Source organism: Phoca vitulina, unplaced genomic scaffold (assembly GCF_004348235.1).
Source record: "Phoca vitulina isolate PV1807 unplaced genomic scaffold, GSC_HSeal_1.0 scaffold2, whole genome shotgun sequence".
Classification (NCBI taxonomy): domain Eukaryota; kingdom Metazoa; phylum Chordata; class Mammalia; order Carnivora; family Phocidae; genus Phoca; species Phoca vitulina.
In genome coordinates this window covers 153353-170236 of record NW_022589705.1, presented here as the reverse complement: position 1 = coordinate 170236, position 16884 = coordinate 153353, and the positions used below count along the sequence as shown (strand labels likewise).

At 51.4% G+C, this 16884-nt stretch overlaps 1 protein-coding gene across 1 annotated transcript; it reads right to left on the bottom strand.

The window, feature by feature from the left end:
• Window positions 1-600: 600 nt before the first annotated feature.
• ITGA10 (integrin subunit alpha 10) lies at window positions 601-16653 on the bottom strand. Its single transcript, XM_032419788.1, has 30 exons — window positions 16579-16653; window positions 14870-14981; window positions 14561-14670; window positions 14272-14363; window positions 13932-14046; window positions 12855-12982; window positions 12545-12693; window positions 11703-11853; window positions 11348-11513; window positions 11143-11216; window positions 10758-10902; window positions 10423-10571; window positions 10054-10197; window positions 9707-9910; window positions 9080-9210; window positions 8330-8496; window positions 8095-8237; window positions 7552-7665; window positions 7268-7353; window positions 6970-7111; window positions 6695-6787; window positions 6485-6561; window positions 6288-6377; window positions 5784-5862; window positions 5506-5619; window positions 5165-5245; window positions 4911-5024; window positions 3380-3475; window positions 2985-3098; window positions 601-2687 (listed from the first exon to the last, which is right to left on the bottom strand). Exons 1-30 carry the CDS (start codon window positions 16628-16630, stop codon window positions 2631-2633), a joined length of 3489 nt encoding a protein of 1162 aa, XP_032275679.1. The 5' UTR covers window positions 16631-16653; the 3' UTR covers window positions 601-2630.
• Between the last annotated feature and the right edge of the window lie 231 nt (window positions 16654-16884).

Genomic DNA, 16884 nt, shown 5'->3' with positions numbered 1-16884 from the left:
AAGGGAGATCTGTCCACATCACCACATCAGAAAGAGTACGCTCCATAAAGGTTGATCAAGCGATAGCTTATATGAAGTGCACTGAGGGTCACCATGGACTCCTTCTGCCACAAATAACTCATCAGTTTGCCACAGAATGGTTGTCCTGGCCTATTGGCCAAACCGGCCACCATTTTTGGAGTTAGGCAACAGAGAGAGAGACATGGTCTTATTTCTAAGGCTGTTGCTTAAGTGCACATGTTCCTTGAGGGTACTAGAAAAACACTGGATGTCTAAAAAAAATCAAATAGACTTGATTTTTACCATTAGAACCTTCTAATTATTGCCTTAGTGGGCATGAGGGCTTATTTCAAAGGGGATGAGGCGTGGGATAAGATTTAGTGGCAGGAGACAATAGCACGTAGGGGAAACAAATCTTTAGGGCCTGTGTAAAGAGGAGGTGGGTCACCAGATTAGGAGCACCACCTGGTGCTTTGATATACCTTCTGACTTAATCCTCACGATATACAGGAAGATCGATTATTTTATAACAAAATATGTTTATAACAATAGTTAACTTTTATTGAGTATCACCTTACTTGAATTATCTCATTGGTCCTCACAACCCTAGTAAATTTAAAGACAAGAAAGCCAAGACTTAAAGAAATTAAATCTGCCCAAGGTCAAAAGTGGTATAGCTGAGATTTAAACCCAAGTCTGTCTGCATTCTTAACCAATGTACCATACAGCCTCTTACTGTTGTCTGAGCCTCAGGGTAGTTAGGACTGGCCCAAGGCCACACAGCTAATAAATGGCAGACCTGGGTTTCAATCTAGGCCTATGTGCTTCCCAAACCTACACGATTTATACTCTGTAGTCACTTAAGTAGGTGAGGATTGCAGGAGGCTAGAAGATGTCTCCATGGGAGAGTCACGGAAAACATTTCGAATATCTCATACCTTTGTCTTCCAGGAACTCAACTGTATAGGTCTCAGGTGGTCCAAGAATCTCCCTCTCACCATGCCTGAGCTATCCATATCCTAGGGAACTCAAAGAGAGCCAGAAGTCATTTGACACTGAACTTTATTTGTTCTGACCATCTGATATCCTGTCCACCCTGCTAGGAAACAGAGACAATGTTCTGTGCAGAAGACCAGAGACATGTCAAGATAAACATTGTGGTCAGGCCTCAAAAACAAGTTCTGTGGCTGCTGGTCAACTGCCCGGTCAGGTCTCCTCTCTTCTCAGCGTGAAACAGGTGCGGATTCTTCAAATGGCTGTCAGAGCCGCACCTTGGAGACCAATAACAGACTTTGGTATCCAAAGTCTTGATTACAAAGAAATATAAATTACCCAGTCGTTGGTGAGAAGGTAATTCGCTCTACTACTGGCCCGGACCACAAAATGGGAGGAGAGGTGGTGAGGTGACCCAGAGATAGAAATTGGAACTTTCCAGTAAGTATCAGGCAAGGGCTGGCAAACTGATTCCACCCTACCAGGAATGACTGCAGTTGCCCCAGAAACATTTTCCTAGGAGCTCTTTGTGCCACACAACCAATGCTAAGCAAGTAAGGGCTTGCTCCCCAGAGACCTCCTGCCACCCACTTTCGCTTCTTCGTCAATGCAGACTTGACTAGTTTAGACCCCACAGAGCTGCTGCTTCCCAAAGCCGGTGAAAGGGTTTCCCACCGTCAAGAAGAAATCATCTCCCTTCTTTCTAGTTTCTATAAGGTAGCCCCAAGGAGGGCTCATGAGTGTGTGAGGCCTGAGAGAGGAGAAAACACCGCCCAGGGTATCCAACTCTCTCCACTGGTCGGGACCGAAACACCGGGACTCTTCTCTGCTATCCCAGCTCTAGCCACCTGGGGGCCCCTGGCTCCGGAGCATCAGGCACCCGGCCCTGGCTTCGCTCCCAGGGAAGGCGCTGAGCTGGGAAACCCAGGACCGCCAGGCCTGGAGCCGCTTGGTTTCCCAGGCACCTGAGGGCGGGCTAGTGCACCACGAAGTCTCAGGTTTCAGGGGGATGGCAGTTGCCCGTCTAAAGGCTTCTCTGTTCCTTGGAATTGTACAGAATGTCTCTTGTGGCTTTTCTTCCTCCCTCCTTGTTTCCTGTTGACTCTCCCCATCCGGCTCTCTGAATCACCGGACTCCACAGGAAAGAAGCAGATGTTGACTTTACTTTTCGAAGCCAACGTCAGCTCCCTTCTGTGGAGTGGGGAGCAGGCAGGAAGGTGAGAGGCAGGGAATGGAGGAAGATCGCCCTCATCCTTTCCAAATTTGAGGGAGGATGTCGGGAGGAATCTAAAAGGAGTCAGGGAACCTAGGCAAAAAAGTCTTGATTCCTGGGGATAAGGAAAAAGGGGGCCCCCAACCAAGGCCCCAGTGTTGGCTGTGGCAGCAGGATCATGAGGAGGGAAGCACAGGGGGAGAGTGTTTCTGGTTTGGGCGCCAGCCCTTCTCGTCTGAGGTAAGGCCTCATCTCTTGCCAGCAGCATGCTCAAGACTCAAAAGTCAAGTCAGTCTGCAGGTCTGGGAAGACAGTCCAGAGGCTTTTCTTGTCCATCTGAGCCCCCAGACCATGGCTCTTATGCAAGTCTTTTGGAGAAGCTGCCAAGAGGACTTTCTAGGGCTTTATTATACATTCATTGCTCCTATTTCTCTTCTCTTTTTTCTTCCTCGGGCATTTTCTTTCGGGCAAAGAAGCCAAGCTGTAGAGGAAGAGATAAGAGTCATCACCAAATGTCCTGCCTGGGGACCTTGCCAACAGCCCTCAGATATGTCTGAAATCTTCACTTTTGTTCTGCTTCCAAAAATGAGATTCTAGTTTATTTTATTTGGCTTAGTTTAATTCAACCAACATTTGTAGAGTATAGTGAAAGAGATCCGGGCAGGACACCCACAGCCTACTTAGCTGCCCAGCACAAATCCAGTTCTCCCTGCTATACTCAAGAAGCCCTCAACTCATGGGCATCATGGCCCATACTTCCCACCAAAGCAGTGCTTACCTTCCAAAGACAGAAGACAAGGAGAGCAAGTAGGAGCAGCCCTCCCAGGACACTGCCAATGAGGATCCACAGGGAGATGAGGACAGGGCGGGTCTGAATCACCTCCAGCAGGCTCTGTATGAGGAGGACAGCTGTTCGGTACTTGCACCCTTTCTCCCAGCTAGCCTCACCTCACATTATAGGGGTGAAACAGAAGCCTCGAAATAGAAGAATAAAAAGAACGCAACCGAGGCAGGAATAAAGGCAGTGGGACCCCAGCATCCTGATTTATCACTTCTGACTCCCCAGCTGCCTGCTAATGAGGATGCCTCTGTTCTAAAAAAGCCCCCAGGTGCCCTTGCCCCATTCCCACCCTCACTCTTTCTGTGGCTCTCAAACCCAGGCTTCGGTCCCACCTCACTCCAACGAGAGGCTTCTGTCAGCTGTAGGACACTGCCCTCCTTAGCTCCCAGCTCAAAGGTGCTGACCACTGTCAGAGACTTGAATTTGGCCTGTGGAAGACATTGAAAATGAGCCATCATCAGGTGGTGTGGTCTTAGAACCCCAACAGCAAAGATGAGGCTGGTAGGCACAACTTCCAGCATCTTCCAGACCAGAAGAAAAGGTTGGAGATCAAAGGAGAAAGAGCAGAAGGGTAACAGAGGGAAAGCCTCTGGCCCTTCATGTGTGTGGTTTGCTCTACCCAGTATTATTTAACTCCCGTTCTTTGGCTAACCCCTACCCCTCCTTCAGGTTGAAGTTTAGACATCATCCCTTCTGGGAACTAGGGAAGTGTTTCCTCCTAACCCCCACCACCCTGGATTAGGTCACAATATTCTGTTTACTTCTCTGTCTTTCACCGCTGGACTAGAAGATCCTTGACATCAAGAGCTGTGTCTTATAAACATATGTGTCTCTAGGGCCTAGTGCCTAGCACAGTGCCAAGTACACACTGGTTTCTCAATAAGGCTTTATTGAAAAAATAAATGAATGAATGAAAAAAGGATACCGAGGAGAGATACAGAGAGAACCAGACTTAGAGAAGGATGGTGTCTCAGACTTAAGCTTCCCATAAAATATGCCTACATCCCAGGGAGCTTGTGCTATTCAAAGTAAATTGCCCCTAGTCACTGTTACAGCCGTTATAATTAAGATGTCGTTTCCCTGCTCAGAAACTCACACTGACTCCTGACTGCCCATTGCAGTGAGTTCAGTTTCACCTCCCTAGCTTTGGAGAACTTTCTTAACCTAGAACACACCTTTCAGCTATACAATCTTGCCTCCCATTACCCTCCAATATCTATCATGCGTACAATATCGACTATTTATTCATTCATTTAAGAGAAATGTATTGAGTCACTATAATGAGTTAGGCATGGTGCTGAGTGTTGGGGATATTCTCCTCGGTGTCTACCTAATACAGGTCCTTTTCTATAGTAGGCACTTGATAGATTATTAATTGGCTGAATTTAGGTATCCTATAAATGTTGATTTTTTTAAAATATTTTATTTATTTATTCATGAGAGTCAGAGAGAGAGAGAGAAAGGCAGAGGGAGAAGCAGGCTCCCTGCCTAGCAGGAAGCCCGATGCGGGACTCGATCCCAGGACCCTGGGATCATGACCTGAGCCGAAGGCAGACGCTTAACCATCTGAGCCACCCAGGCGCCCCTAAATGTTGATTATTGATATAGCACCAAGGGATGATAAACAGAGGAAAATACAAGGACTCCATCTCATTATTCATTTATTCTTTACAACCCCATGAAGTAGGTATTATCTTCCCCACTTTAGAGATAAAGAGAAAGAATCAGAGAGAGATTAAATTACTTGCTCAAGGTCCAACAGCTCGTAGGAGGCAAAGCTGGAACTTGAACCTGAGTCTATTCCAAAGACTATGCCAAAGTTCCACGTAGGAGCGGAAGAGGAGAGTAGAAGAAAAGATTTACCCTCCGGAAAAATTCATTGTGAAGCAGCCTCAGTAGTCCAACAGAGACCTCGGTCCCCTTTGCCAGTCGCCCAAGATGACACCTCACAACCTGACATCGAGTGTTACTCCCGTTCTGCCAGAAGAGAGAGACAGATCAGGATCTTGGGGTGGAAAAATCACCTACTCCCCACTCCTGCCCCAAGGCTCCAAAATCTACTGCTCCCCGCTGCGTTCCCACTCTGGATATCTCCTTCACCTTCTTGCGACTCATACCAGTCTGTATGTGTGCTGAAACTCCTCTGGGTGCACAGGGCGCCTTGCGGGCTCGGTCAGGTTCTCTACTGCGCAGCTTGCCTAGAGGAAGATGCAACTTGAGCAACCCTCTTGATGGTGAGAGGCCACCCACTCCAGGCTGAGCAGGAGCATACTATCCACGCATGCTCTGTGGTTCTTCCCTGCGCAATCCCTTTCTTTCTCCCCAAAGAAGCCACATGTGTAAAAGAAAGGTCTCCCAGAGGGAGGAGCCCTGAGAGCAGTGACCCAGCAGATAGGGGGCTGGGTAAGTTCACCAGATCGAGGTGGCAGGGTTCCCTATGCCCTTAGCCCAGACTCACATTGTCAGTGATAACTTGAGACAATGACAGGAAGTAATTGCCCCCATGGGCCACAGCTGGAAGGAGGGCCGAGATGATGAGGCCACTGACCACATAGCAGCCAAGGTTCTGAACCTAAGAGCAGGATTGGAAATGGGAAGTGGGAGACAGAAGATCCTTCCTCATCCGTTCCCCTTCACCCTAGATGGCCCTGGACATCTAAGAGAGACTCGTCCCCTCCTTTGCCCAGGACTCCTCCCCCTCCCCCTGCTCATGCCAAGGACCCTCCAGCTTCTCACCCTAAGAGTGGTTTTGAATTCGGGACCCACTGGGAGGGTCCCGTATGGGTGGACCTCATAGCGGTGCAGAGTGGACTCACTGCGTGGACACCAAGTCAGGAGGTACATGGTCACAGCCATGACACAGACACAGGGGCACATGATCAGCACACAGACATGGATTCAGGGAAGGCAGAGCCAGCACATGGATAAAGAGATGGGAACACATAAAGAAGATCGAAATGGAACATGACGTAGACTTGATACAAACTTTACAGTCACATCCCATACCTGTCGCCCCAGCCTCAATCCCCAAGGCCTACAGCAAAGCCCTATACCTAGGACACATAGGTATACCTATACCTAGGAAAGGAAGATGCTTAAAAGGTTCAACTTGAGTGGGATTGAGGGCAAAATGATGGAGCAGCCCCAAGGGTTTGGGGGAAACACATGGAAGGAAAGGGAGGAAACATAGAGTATGAGTCTGGGGTCAGAACGGGGTCCTAGCGGGGAGCTGAGCCATACCTGGAGAATAGGAGGTGGGGCTCATATTGAATGTAGGCTGAGGTCTGGGCTGTGTTATCTTGAAGGGTCCCATTTCTCTCCAGGCTATTGCTGTAGGGTCAGGGGGAGAGGCTCACGTCCCAGCCCCCTCTCAGACAACCCTTCCCCGACAAGACCCAATGGGAGAGGCCTGGGGGGGAAGTTCCCTTTGTTCTCACCTGGTGGCAGTCAGCCTCACAAGGACCTGGCTCAGGAGTGAAGAGCAGCTAAACTCAAACTCCAGCAGGAAGGTCACCTGGGGTCATATGGGGTCATGGAATCTTCCTCTTCAGGTGCTGTTGTGTACCTCCTTCCCTAAACTCCCAGGCCCCGCAGTTTCCAGTCCCTGCTCTCTCAAAGCCGCTCTCTCATTCTGGGCCCCCACTCACCTGGGCTCCGGTCTGAAAGACAGGGTGCCCCACACTGCAGAGCCGGACATGAGGGGAAGGGGCGGTGCATTCCACCTTCACTGGGCTGTCCCTCTGAGAGCAGAGGAAGGGGGTGGGGGCTGGAGCTGAAGCTGCAAGTGCTTTCCTGCCCCGCAGCCTCGAAACACTGAGCCTTTCTCTAGAGCCCTTCACAGCCGAGGCCAATACCCCAATCTTCTTCCTCCTCCTGCCCTGACTCCTCCCAAACCTCCACCCCCACCCCGCCCCCCAGGCACCTGAGGCACGAAACTGGCCAGGTGGAGGTTTCTAGAGAAGCTGAGACTCAGGCTAGTGTTGTAGGCATTTTCCTTCCTGTTCTCCAGAGTTGCTGACACCAACACTTTCTGCCGACCTCCTCGAACCACGAACGGGTCCTTCCTAGGAGTGGCAGATAAGGGAGAGCCCAGGAGTTGAAAAAGCTCCCAGAAGCATCACTTCTGCTTTCCTGGGCAAGAAACAACCCCCCAGCTCCCTTCAAGTTCCTTCCAGTTGGTCTCAGGTCACCCTGGTTTGGCCAGTTCATGTCTGTCCCACCTGGAGCCTTTGATGTCCATATTAGCTCGAAGCACCAGGTCTGTAACACATTCATTGTCAGGGCCACAATCCTTCGAGAAGGGGACCTAGAGGGGAAAGAAGGGGCTGAGGGCCCAATAGGAAGGCAAGGAGAAAGGAATGGAATTAGGGGCAAAGTGAAAAGAGAAGAGTGGATGCCCAGGTCAGATTTCGCTGTGATATCAGGTGTCCACCCTCCATGTCTCTCGAATTCACTGAGGACAGTGTTGGGACCTAGGGGCAGGGCAGGGCTTGGCACCGCTGACCAGCTTTCGTATGGAGGTAGGTAAGCCTTCATCCAGCACAGGCCCTGGCTTTGTGGTGTTGTCCAATGCAAAGGTCACAGTCAAGGCCAGGGGCCGGAGGTAATCTGAGGTATCCTGAGGAAAACCAGAGTCAAGGATCATGGGGAGCCTGGGTTAGGGGTATAGCCCAGGTCCCTGGCAGAACAGGAAGATTATAGTGATCATGTACCGAGCACCTTCTATGTGCTGGGTACTGTCCTAAGGTTTTATCAATACCATTACATTGAATTCTAACACAACTCCCATGATGCAGATATTATTAGTATCTCCTCCTTTTAGGCAAGGAACCTGAGGCGTGCAGGTTGTGTGACTTGCCAGAGTTGACAAGTGGCAAACGGCGGAGCTGGGCTTCAAGCCCAGATCAGCCTGCCCCCAGACGCTGACCTTCCTGGCTTTCCCACCTTCGGCTTCAGCTTTTTTGCCAATCCAGCGGGAGTTCGTCCTCCAATCCGCCTTCCCCTCGCTCCCAGGCCCTGATGCAAAGCACTTACTGCTCCTCCTCACCAGCACATGGAAACGTAGCGCCTCGCAAGTGACATTCCCGGCGCTGAGCCGGAGCCTCCGAGGGGACAGCCTCTGGCCAGAGCCATCAAACGCAGCACGTGCCCCCACCGTCCACTCATCCAGGGATGCTGTAAACCGCAAATCTGGACGGGGCAGGCAGGAGCGAGGGTGAAAGGCGGTCCAGAGACAGAGGCCGGCGGGGTTGAGAGCTGCTTAGGCCGCTCCGGTCACTCACAGAATCGGCGATCCCAGCGGCCAGGGGTGCGCGAGGTCACTTGGAAGCAAAGGGCGGCAGATAGGCAGGCTGCCTCCTGGCCTCGCCGGCTGCAGTCCCTCTGAACCACACTGATGGCTGGCGGGGTCACCTCCAGTGAGGGGGCCAGGTGGACAATGGGCCGAGAGCTGGGAGCAGGGTGGGAAAGAAATTCTAGCAGTAAGAGGAAAGCCCTTTGAAGAAGGCAGTCCCCAGTGTTGGCCTCCCAGAGGTCAAAGGCAAGAACGAGGGGCTAAATGTACGCGTGTCACCCTCTCCGGAACCTTCTGGCAGAAAGATAATAGCTGACATTGAAGAAGTACTTGCCATGTGCTAGGCACTGTGTCAAGATCTTTACCCGATTGTGGCATTGAATCCTCACAACAAGCCTATGAGGCAGGCACTATGATTATTCCCATTTTTAAAAACTAGGAAATGGAGGAACAGAGCAAGTTGGTCAAGAAATCCAAATCTAGGGACGCCTGGGCGGCTCAGTTGGTTAAGCGTCTGCTTTCAGCTCAGGTCATGATCCCAGCAGGAGCCTGCTCCTCTCTCTCTGCCCCTCCCCCAGCTTGTGCTCTCTCTTGCTCTCTCTCTCAAATAAATAAAATCTTAAAAAAAAAAAAAGAAAGAAGAAAGAAAGAAATCCAAATCTAAGTCTGTGACTCCCAAGCCCTTGCTTTTCACAGCTGCACCACACTGCCCACCGCCTTCTGAGCTGGCGCGGCTCACCTGAGCAGGACGGCTGCCCCCTGGGCACCCACAGCCACATCTACCAGGTCATCTCCATCCAGATCCAGCCGGCCGTCCACACTCCGGCCAAAGTAGCTGAGGGCCTGTGGCATGGAGACGGCAGCAATCCTCTGAGCGGAAGAGAGGGGAGACTGAGCTGGGACTCTCACACCTGGTGACCCAGGCTGCCCACCCGGTACACTCACAATAAGGAGTAAGAGAATAAGAAAGGGGGCGCCTGGGTGGCTCAGTCAGTTAAGCATCTGCCTTCGACTCAGGTCCTGATCCCAGGGTCCTGGGATCGAGCCCCACATCGGGCTCCCTGCTCAGTGGGGAGTCTGCTTCTCCCTCTGCCTCTCACCCTGGCTTGTGCACTCTCTGTCCCAAATAAATAAAATCTTAAAAAAGAGGGAGAGAATAAGAAGGAATAAAAGAAACTAGCCTGTGTCTAGGAGTCCCTAGTACAACAACCTGCATCCTACCCTACCACCTCACCTTTTTGACTACTGATAAAAGAGCACTTGTCCAGTTTGGGTCTCCAGGTCAGGGAAACAATGACGAAAAAGGAGCACACCCCCCTTCCCCTTCCTCCCACCCATGCCCCTGCTTTATCTGGACACTCCTGACCTGGGCGGGCCGGGGCCTGAGCCCGCTCCGGGTGCCATGATACAGGTACAGTGCTCCGTGGTGCCCATCCTCCAGGGGTGCCCCCACGGCCACATCAGCAAAACCATCTTGGTTCAGATCAGGAAGGGCACCCATGGCAAAGCCAAACCGAGCATCCTGGGGGGGTTCCGGCTGAAGTGTTCCCTGGAGTGTCAGCAAGGACTGCTGGTGGAGGGAGAAGACAGAAGACGCTGAGCCGGCAGTCCCAACCTCTCCGCCAGCCCGTGAATGGGTGAATGGATGCGCCTTCCCTTCCTTCTTCCCTCCACCCCCCACAGACAAGTTCAAGGGGAGCCAGCGAGTCTCACCTGACCCACCAGATACACATAAACCCGCCCCGTCTCCTTGTTCTGGGGCCCCAGGAACATGGGGGCGGCCACAAGTAAGACATCCGTTATTCCGTCCCCATCCGTATCCAACGGGCAGAGCTCACTGCCAAAGTAGGAGCCAATCTGGGGAGTGGTGGGGAGTGGGACCCCAGAGAAAAGACAAGGTGATTGTGGATAAGTGAGAAGTACCCGCCAGCCTGCCAGTCTGGTCCTCACACCCCTGACGGACTCCGCCAGCCAGAATTCAGCAAAGACTTTTCAGGCTCCACTCTTGGCTCTTCCCTTTCCTCCCCCACAGCCTGAAGGTCCCTCAGGATCCAAGGTCCCACCCTCCCTTGCATGCCCTACCTGCTCCCCCTGGAGGCTCTGGGCAACCCTCACAGCCCCGTCTTCCTTAAGCTGGAAGGCGATGACCTTTCCTCTATGTCTAAACCGAGGAGCCCCTGAGAGAAAGAGGCGGCGTCCACCCCGCAAAAGCATGGAGGAAACAGAGTAACCTAGAAATGGGCAGGGAATCAGGGGTGAAAGGGAAAAAAGATGGGGTCAGAGTAAGAGGGTTCCCTAAAGGCACAGGAGCAGGTCCCAAGGAAAGTAGCAGATCAGTGAGAAACTGCTCTCACACCCTCCACTGGTGAAACATTTCCTGCTCACCCCGTCATCCCCTGCAACCCTCTGCTACTCACCCAAGTAGGCTGCGTGGTTCTGCAAAGCAGGGGGGAACTCATCTTCCAAGGCTGTCCGTGGGGGGAAAAGGTGGTGACCTTCTTCAAGCCATAACACGGAGCCCCCCCAGTCATAGGCCCCCACCATTCCAAAGAGAATCCCATCCTGTTTGGCAGAAACAGATGGGGTCACTTGAAAAGACAACAGGAAATGAGGAGTAAAAACCCCAGGAGTGAGAAGGTCACTAAGAGTATGCTGCGGTCAGTTGGAAAGGCATGGGAAGGTCAGCATGGACACTGGTTAAAGGAGGAATCTAGAAGAGCCCTGGGTTGAAGTTGCCTGAGTCTCAGGTTGGGAGGAGTCAGATGTTGAGGGGGGTCACAGAGGGGTCAGAGTCTGTCCAACCTTTAGCCGATGAGTAGAGAAACCAATCTGAGACATTTCCAGCCCAAAAGAGCTTTCATTTTCTCCATGGGACCCTGAGCATGAGAAAATATCAAAGCAGAATCAGGGAAGACATTTCCTTTGACATACTGAACTCACCACAGAACCCCACCTACACCCTGAACGCCCCCTTTTCTGTCCTCCATTTCTTCAGGGTAGTCATTACCCTCAAGGCCAAAGATCCGGTCTCCTAGTGCATCCACAATGTCAGTCAGCGCAGCTTCATCTGTGACATTGAAGAAGAATCTCTCATCTGGATCACTGGCAATCGTCCTGATTTCCCGCAGGAAAGAGGTGGGGTCTCGCTGCCTCCGGAGGTAGTGGCCAAGGACCTGGGGTCAGGAGACCCAGGTGGGGTCAGTTAGCTATGCGGAGTGGGATGTTAGAGCAGGCCAAGTAAAGCGAAGGAAGGGCAATACGGCCGATCTTTGGGAAGGGGTTAATGCCCATTCTCTTCAAGTTCCCAGTCCTCAGTGTCACCATCCCCCCTCCATCCCGCCAAACCCAGAGGAGATTCTCACCGCGATCCCATAGCGGGTCACTCTTCCAGCCTCACAGGCCTTGAGTGCTGCAGGAAGCTCCTCCCCATCATGTGATTCTCCGTCAGTGACAACCACCAGCAGCCTGGCAGCCTCTGGTCGGCCCCCATGGGACGGACTGAATCCTTCTGTGCTGAGAAGAGAGAGAAAGGAGTGAGGTGTGATCACATGTATGCAGACACACACACACACACACACACACACACACACACACACACACACCCCACTGTCACAGTTCACCAAGGTCAGGCATCTCCCCTTTTACTCCATTCCCCTGACATTGTCTGGCACGGACACGGCACACAGTAAGGGCTAAAATGTTTGAATGACATAGAACATATAGAGCAGCATATCCTCCAGGCAAATAAGTATAAAATCCATTCGCTCGTAGATTCATTCAGCAAATATTGCACTGGGGAAAAGACACATATTCAGAGAAGTGTAAAATCAAGGAGGGGGGCGGGACAGGGGAGTCTTCCCAGAGATGAGTTCTGAATCACGTTTGGCAAGCGGGCTAGGACATGAGTGGTGAAGAACCTGAAGGCCAAGATCGAAGTGAGAGTGCAGGGTTAGAGAGAGTTCTGTCTACAGAGATAAATCAATCAGAAACGTGGAAAGACACAGACATAGACACTTTGAAGAATGTGATGAGAATGTGATGAGATGTGCAAAGACAGCCAGCTTAGCCTTCCCCAACCACCAGTGTGCACACAAAGGAAAGCATGCCAGACATCTTGGGTGGACACACTGTACTCCAGACCCTCCCTAACCCTTCTAGGCCCTCCTCACTCTGGCCTCCCAGGCTCCCCTTCCCAATGCCTCACCAGGCCACCAGGATTGCTTGGGCAGTCTTTGTTTCTCGTCCCTCTCGCCGACTCAGGTTCTTCGCTGCCCTCACCACTTCTTCCTTTGTTTGGAAATCTCCCAGGGACCACTCATGCACAGGGCTCTCCCCATACTGTACCAGTCCCACCTGAGAACAAAGTGTGCGCTCACATGGAATGCATGTACTGAGGGAGAAGACAGTATGTGAGGGCAGGGATACTACTGAAGACACGACCTACATTCACCTCATCACCACTCTCTCCCTGCCATCTCTCCCCCTACAAGCCCAGCCATATTGCCTTCTCTTACCTGTATCTGCTCTGGGTCAATAAACAGTCTCCCTACCAGTCTTCGTAGGAAAGTCTGAACTTCAGACCAGGGGTAGATGCTATTGGAGCCATCCAAGACGATGACAACATCCATGTAGGTGGGACAGCCTAGGAGGAGGGGGATGCTGATGAGGAACAGAGGGGTAGAAGGATATTGGACATGGGGACAACAAGGGAAGAGGTCACAGGAGGGTACATTCCATTCAAACACGTTTTAGGCCCTTCTGAACATGCAAGGAAGGTAGTATGCCAGGCCCTGGGTCAATGTAGAAATGAGTAAAAGAGGAGATACACATGCATATAATTTACAAGAAGAAGAAGGAGGAGAAGAGGAAGAAGAAGGAGAAGAAGGGAGGAGGAGGAGGAACTGAGTGCTAGGGAGAAACAGAGCACCACTCTGCTGTAGGACAACAGAGAGTCAGTTCTAATAGTAGGGAATCAAAGGAGGAGGCAATGGAAGATGTTTGAGGAGAGGAGAATATAAGAAAAGACATTTGCATGGAGAACGCTTTAAATAAAAGGACAAGGAGGTATAAAAATAGATGACAAAGAGGAGAATGGGGAGGGAAAGGCCATGGCCAAGGCACAGTGCATGGAGGGGTAGAGTGAGAGTTGAGTTTTTGAAGTTGGTTAGAATAGTTCATGGAGTCTTGATGCCCTGGCAAAGAGTCTGAATTCTAATCTGTTAGGAAAGATGGAACTTTTTTTTTTTTTTTTAAAGATTTTATTTATTTATTTGAGACGGAATGAGAGAGAGAGAGAGAGCACATGAGAGGGGGGAGGGTCAGAGGGAGAAGCAGGCTCCCTGCCGAGCAGGGAGCCCGATGCGGGACTCGATCCCGGGACTCCAGGATCATGACCTGAGCCGAAGGCAGTCGCTTAACCAACTGAGCCACCCAGGCGCCCCAGGAAACATGGAACTTTTGCAGGCACTTTCGGTAACAATGAGGAAAGGTATGCAGGCCCCCTGTCCAGCATCATACCCTGTTGCCCCATCTTTTTCCCACCCTGCACCCAGTTCTGGGGACTGAGTCCTCAGGCCCTTCTTCTGGCTCACGTTGTGCGGTGGGTGCCAGGCTTCCCTGGGGCCGGAATGAAGCATCTATACGGGCACATATCCCAGAACTGAAGACAGATGAGCCACAAGCACGAGACCAGAGAGGGGCACAAGCCTAGGGAGGGGCAGGAGAAGTATTACCCCCAGGGCTTGGGAGCGCACTCTCAACACTTGCCCCTAGTCCAAGAGGCACTGAAACCTGGGATTCCCCTCTTTGCTTTCTAGGGTTTTAAACTTCTTGACCTTGACCCCTTCACATAGACCAGTTTCCTTTACCATACTGCTCTTTTCTCTGCCAAAATCCTTCAGAGACCCCGTCACCACCCTTTCCTTAGCTCACCATGAATCCCCCATCATTGTCTGTCTCTAGTAGAGACATTCCCAGGTGCATATTCACAGCAGGATGAGATGAATTTCCCAGTGGATAGTCACCTGGTTGGAAGGGGGTGGGAGAGAATGAGATCATGGGGTCACACATGAGCTTCTTGAATTTAGGGAGATTTGGAAAGAGGATGAGATCAGGATCAAGTCAAAGACAAGGGAGTATGTAGGATATGGGGGTGAAGGTGAGGTGGCTACTAGCATATCAGGTTAGGGGTTAGGAGTGGAAGAGTGAGGCATCTTCTTACCCAAGTGGCCTTTGGCACATGGAGCACTGTGGGAACCCCCTACAGGGCAGCGATAAACGTCCCCTCTTCTGTCACCTGAAGGCCCATCCCAGGGGGCACCCACCAGCATCCTGGGAGAAGGACATGAGTATAAGCATTGTGTGAACATGACCTTTGAGATAGGCCAGAGGGAAAATGCATGGGGGTAGCAAGTCCCGTATCCCAGCCACTTCCAAAAGACCAGATTCATTTAGATTCCCATCTGCCTTGCCTCCCCTTTAAGAGCTCCACCACAGTCCCAATCCCATGGCCCTCTGGTTTCCTCCTCACCACCGACGTCCACCCCCGACATGTTGTAAGACACTATATCCAAATTCAGCCTCGGGTGGCCCTGGGAATACGCGTGGGTGATGCACATCCAGATTAAAGGGGGAGCACAGACCTGGGGGGCAGGGTCATAAGGATAGGAGGAAGCGGTCAGAGAGGCTAACGAATGCCCAGAGAGGTACAACCAGAGAGGAAGCACGAAGGGAACATTTTGATCTCAGTCTATCTCCCTGTTTCTTACTCATGTACTCAGAGCTCCAAGCAAGGATGGTCTTCTTCCTGTGTTTCAGTCCAGCTATCTAACCTGTGGCCCTCTGCCATGCTGTTGCACAGCTGTATTTCCATTCCCACCCCTGCAATCTCATTCACAGACATGTCTGGAAGGGTCAGGTTCCTCTTGTCCACATCATTCCTCCTACACATCCTCCCCCAGAAGCTGCAAGACTCAAAGAGGGAGAGGGCCTTTCTGCAGCCCAGAACAACTGTTCCTTCCAGATTCTCCCCAAACGCAGGACCTCAGGGAGGACAAGAGGCTAGTGAGTACTGCCTGGTCTCTCCTCTTTCTGTCTCTTCATGACTCCCAGTGTCACGGTCACACTCTCAATCTTTTTCTCCACTGTCTAAGTCCCTGCATGATTCCAGCCCTGAAAACCTCAGTGGTAATTAACTGGGTGGGGCCACTCGCCTGCCCACACACATGGTTTGCCAACCATCCTTACCAAGGGTACCATCACCCCAAGGTTTCCCACAACCCACTTCTTTTCTAACTCATCCACCCTCCCAACTGCCCCCTGCTTACCTGCCTTTCTTCCTTAACTTTCAGCCCACTCTAAAGACACCCCCTACTCTTGTCCTGGCTGAGTCTCACCCCCCCACCACCAACCCCAAGCCCTTTAAAATCAGAGCTGGTATGGGGTACCTGGCTGGCTCAGTCAGGAGAGCATGCTATTCTTGACCTCAGAGTCATGAGTTCAAGCCCCATGTTGGGCATAGAATTTACTTAAAAATAAAATTAAATTTAAAAAATGTAAAGAAATCAGAGCTGGTATTTTAGGAAACAAAGATTACAGGGCACTGGTGAGGAAAAATTCCAAGCCTCTGGTCCCTCCCATGGTTCTTCCCTGTCTTGCTCTCTCCTTTCAAGCAACCCCCTCTCAGGTCACCCCCACCACCCCCGCCACCAATGGCTATAAGCTCTGTCTCAAACCACGTTCCTTCTCAGAAAGGTGTTTTCTATGTTAGCCTTTTTGCATCCAGGAAACTGGCAGGGCTGTATGACCAGCAACTGGAGCTCATTGGTTAGATAAACTGAGTTCTCACCACACAGTTAGGTATGCCTCGGGCTCCAGAGACCCCCAAGGGTAGAAGGAAGTTGGGAGGAGAATAAGAGGAATCAGACTAGCCACGTGGAAGGTCACATCATATTTCTTTTTGATCCACTCACTCCTCCAGGGCTTAGGATAAAGATTTTAGATAATGGGACACAAATCTGACCCAAGGCCCTGCCTGTCTCAATCCCGAAGCCCTCGTATGTGTGGGCATAAGAATGAAAACATGCACACACACACAAACACACACATACACACACGACACGCAGAATCAGTGTTAACTTCTCACCCTAACTCTAAAGATTTTAACCCTAAAGGTCTCGATGCCAAACAACCCATACACCTTCCTTCCCCACCAGGAACCAAGAAGTTAACCCCCCTCACCTGTCAGGAACATGATGGGCAAGAGCAGGTGAGGGATGAGGGCAAGCTTCATGCCTGCTTGTTCTCTGTCCGTGTGAGAAGTCCTCTGTGCCTCTGTCCCTCTCCTTTTCTGTTTTCTTTACTTTCCCTCCCATCCTGCCCCCTCCCACTGGCAGCTAAAAATAAAATGGGAGGAGTGATGGTGGGAACTCCGGGGAGCCCCAGACCAAGGAAAGGAGGACTGAGCGATCTTAGCCTATTTCTCTGCCCTGGTGCTGCCCCCTGGAGGCATCATCTCAATATCCAAAGAACCCAAGTCTTGACTTC

Coding starts and splice junctions, on each gene's coding strand:
- ITGA10 (XM_032419788.1), bottom strand. CDS start 16,630: ATGAAGCTTGCCCTCATCCCTCACCTGCTCTTGCCCATCATGTTCCTG. Junction 10,572..10,757: donor GAACCACGCAGCCTACTTGG/GTGAGTAGCAGA, acceptor GCCCATTTCTAG/GTTACTCTGTTTCCTCCATG. Junction 6,788..6,969: donor TGGCCAGTTTCGTGCCTCAG/GTGCCTGGGGGG, acceptor CTCTGCTCTCAG/AGGGACAGCCCAGTGAAGGT.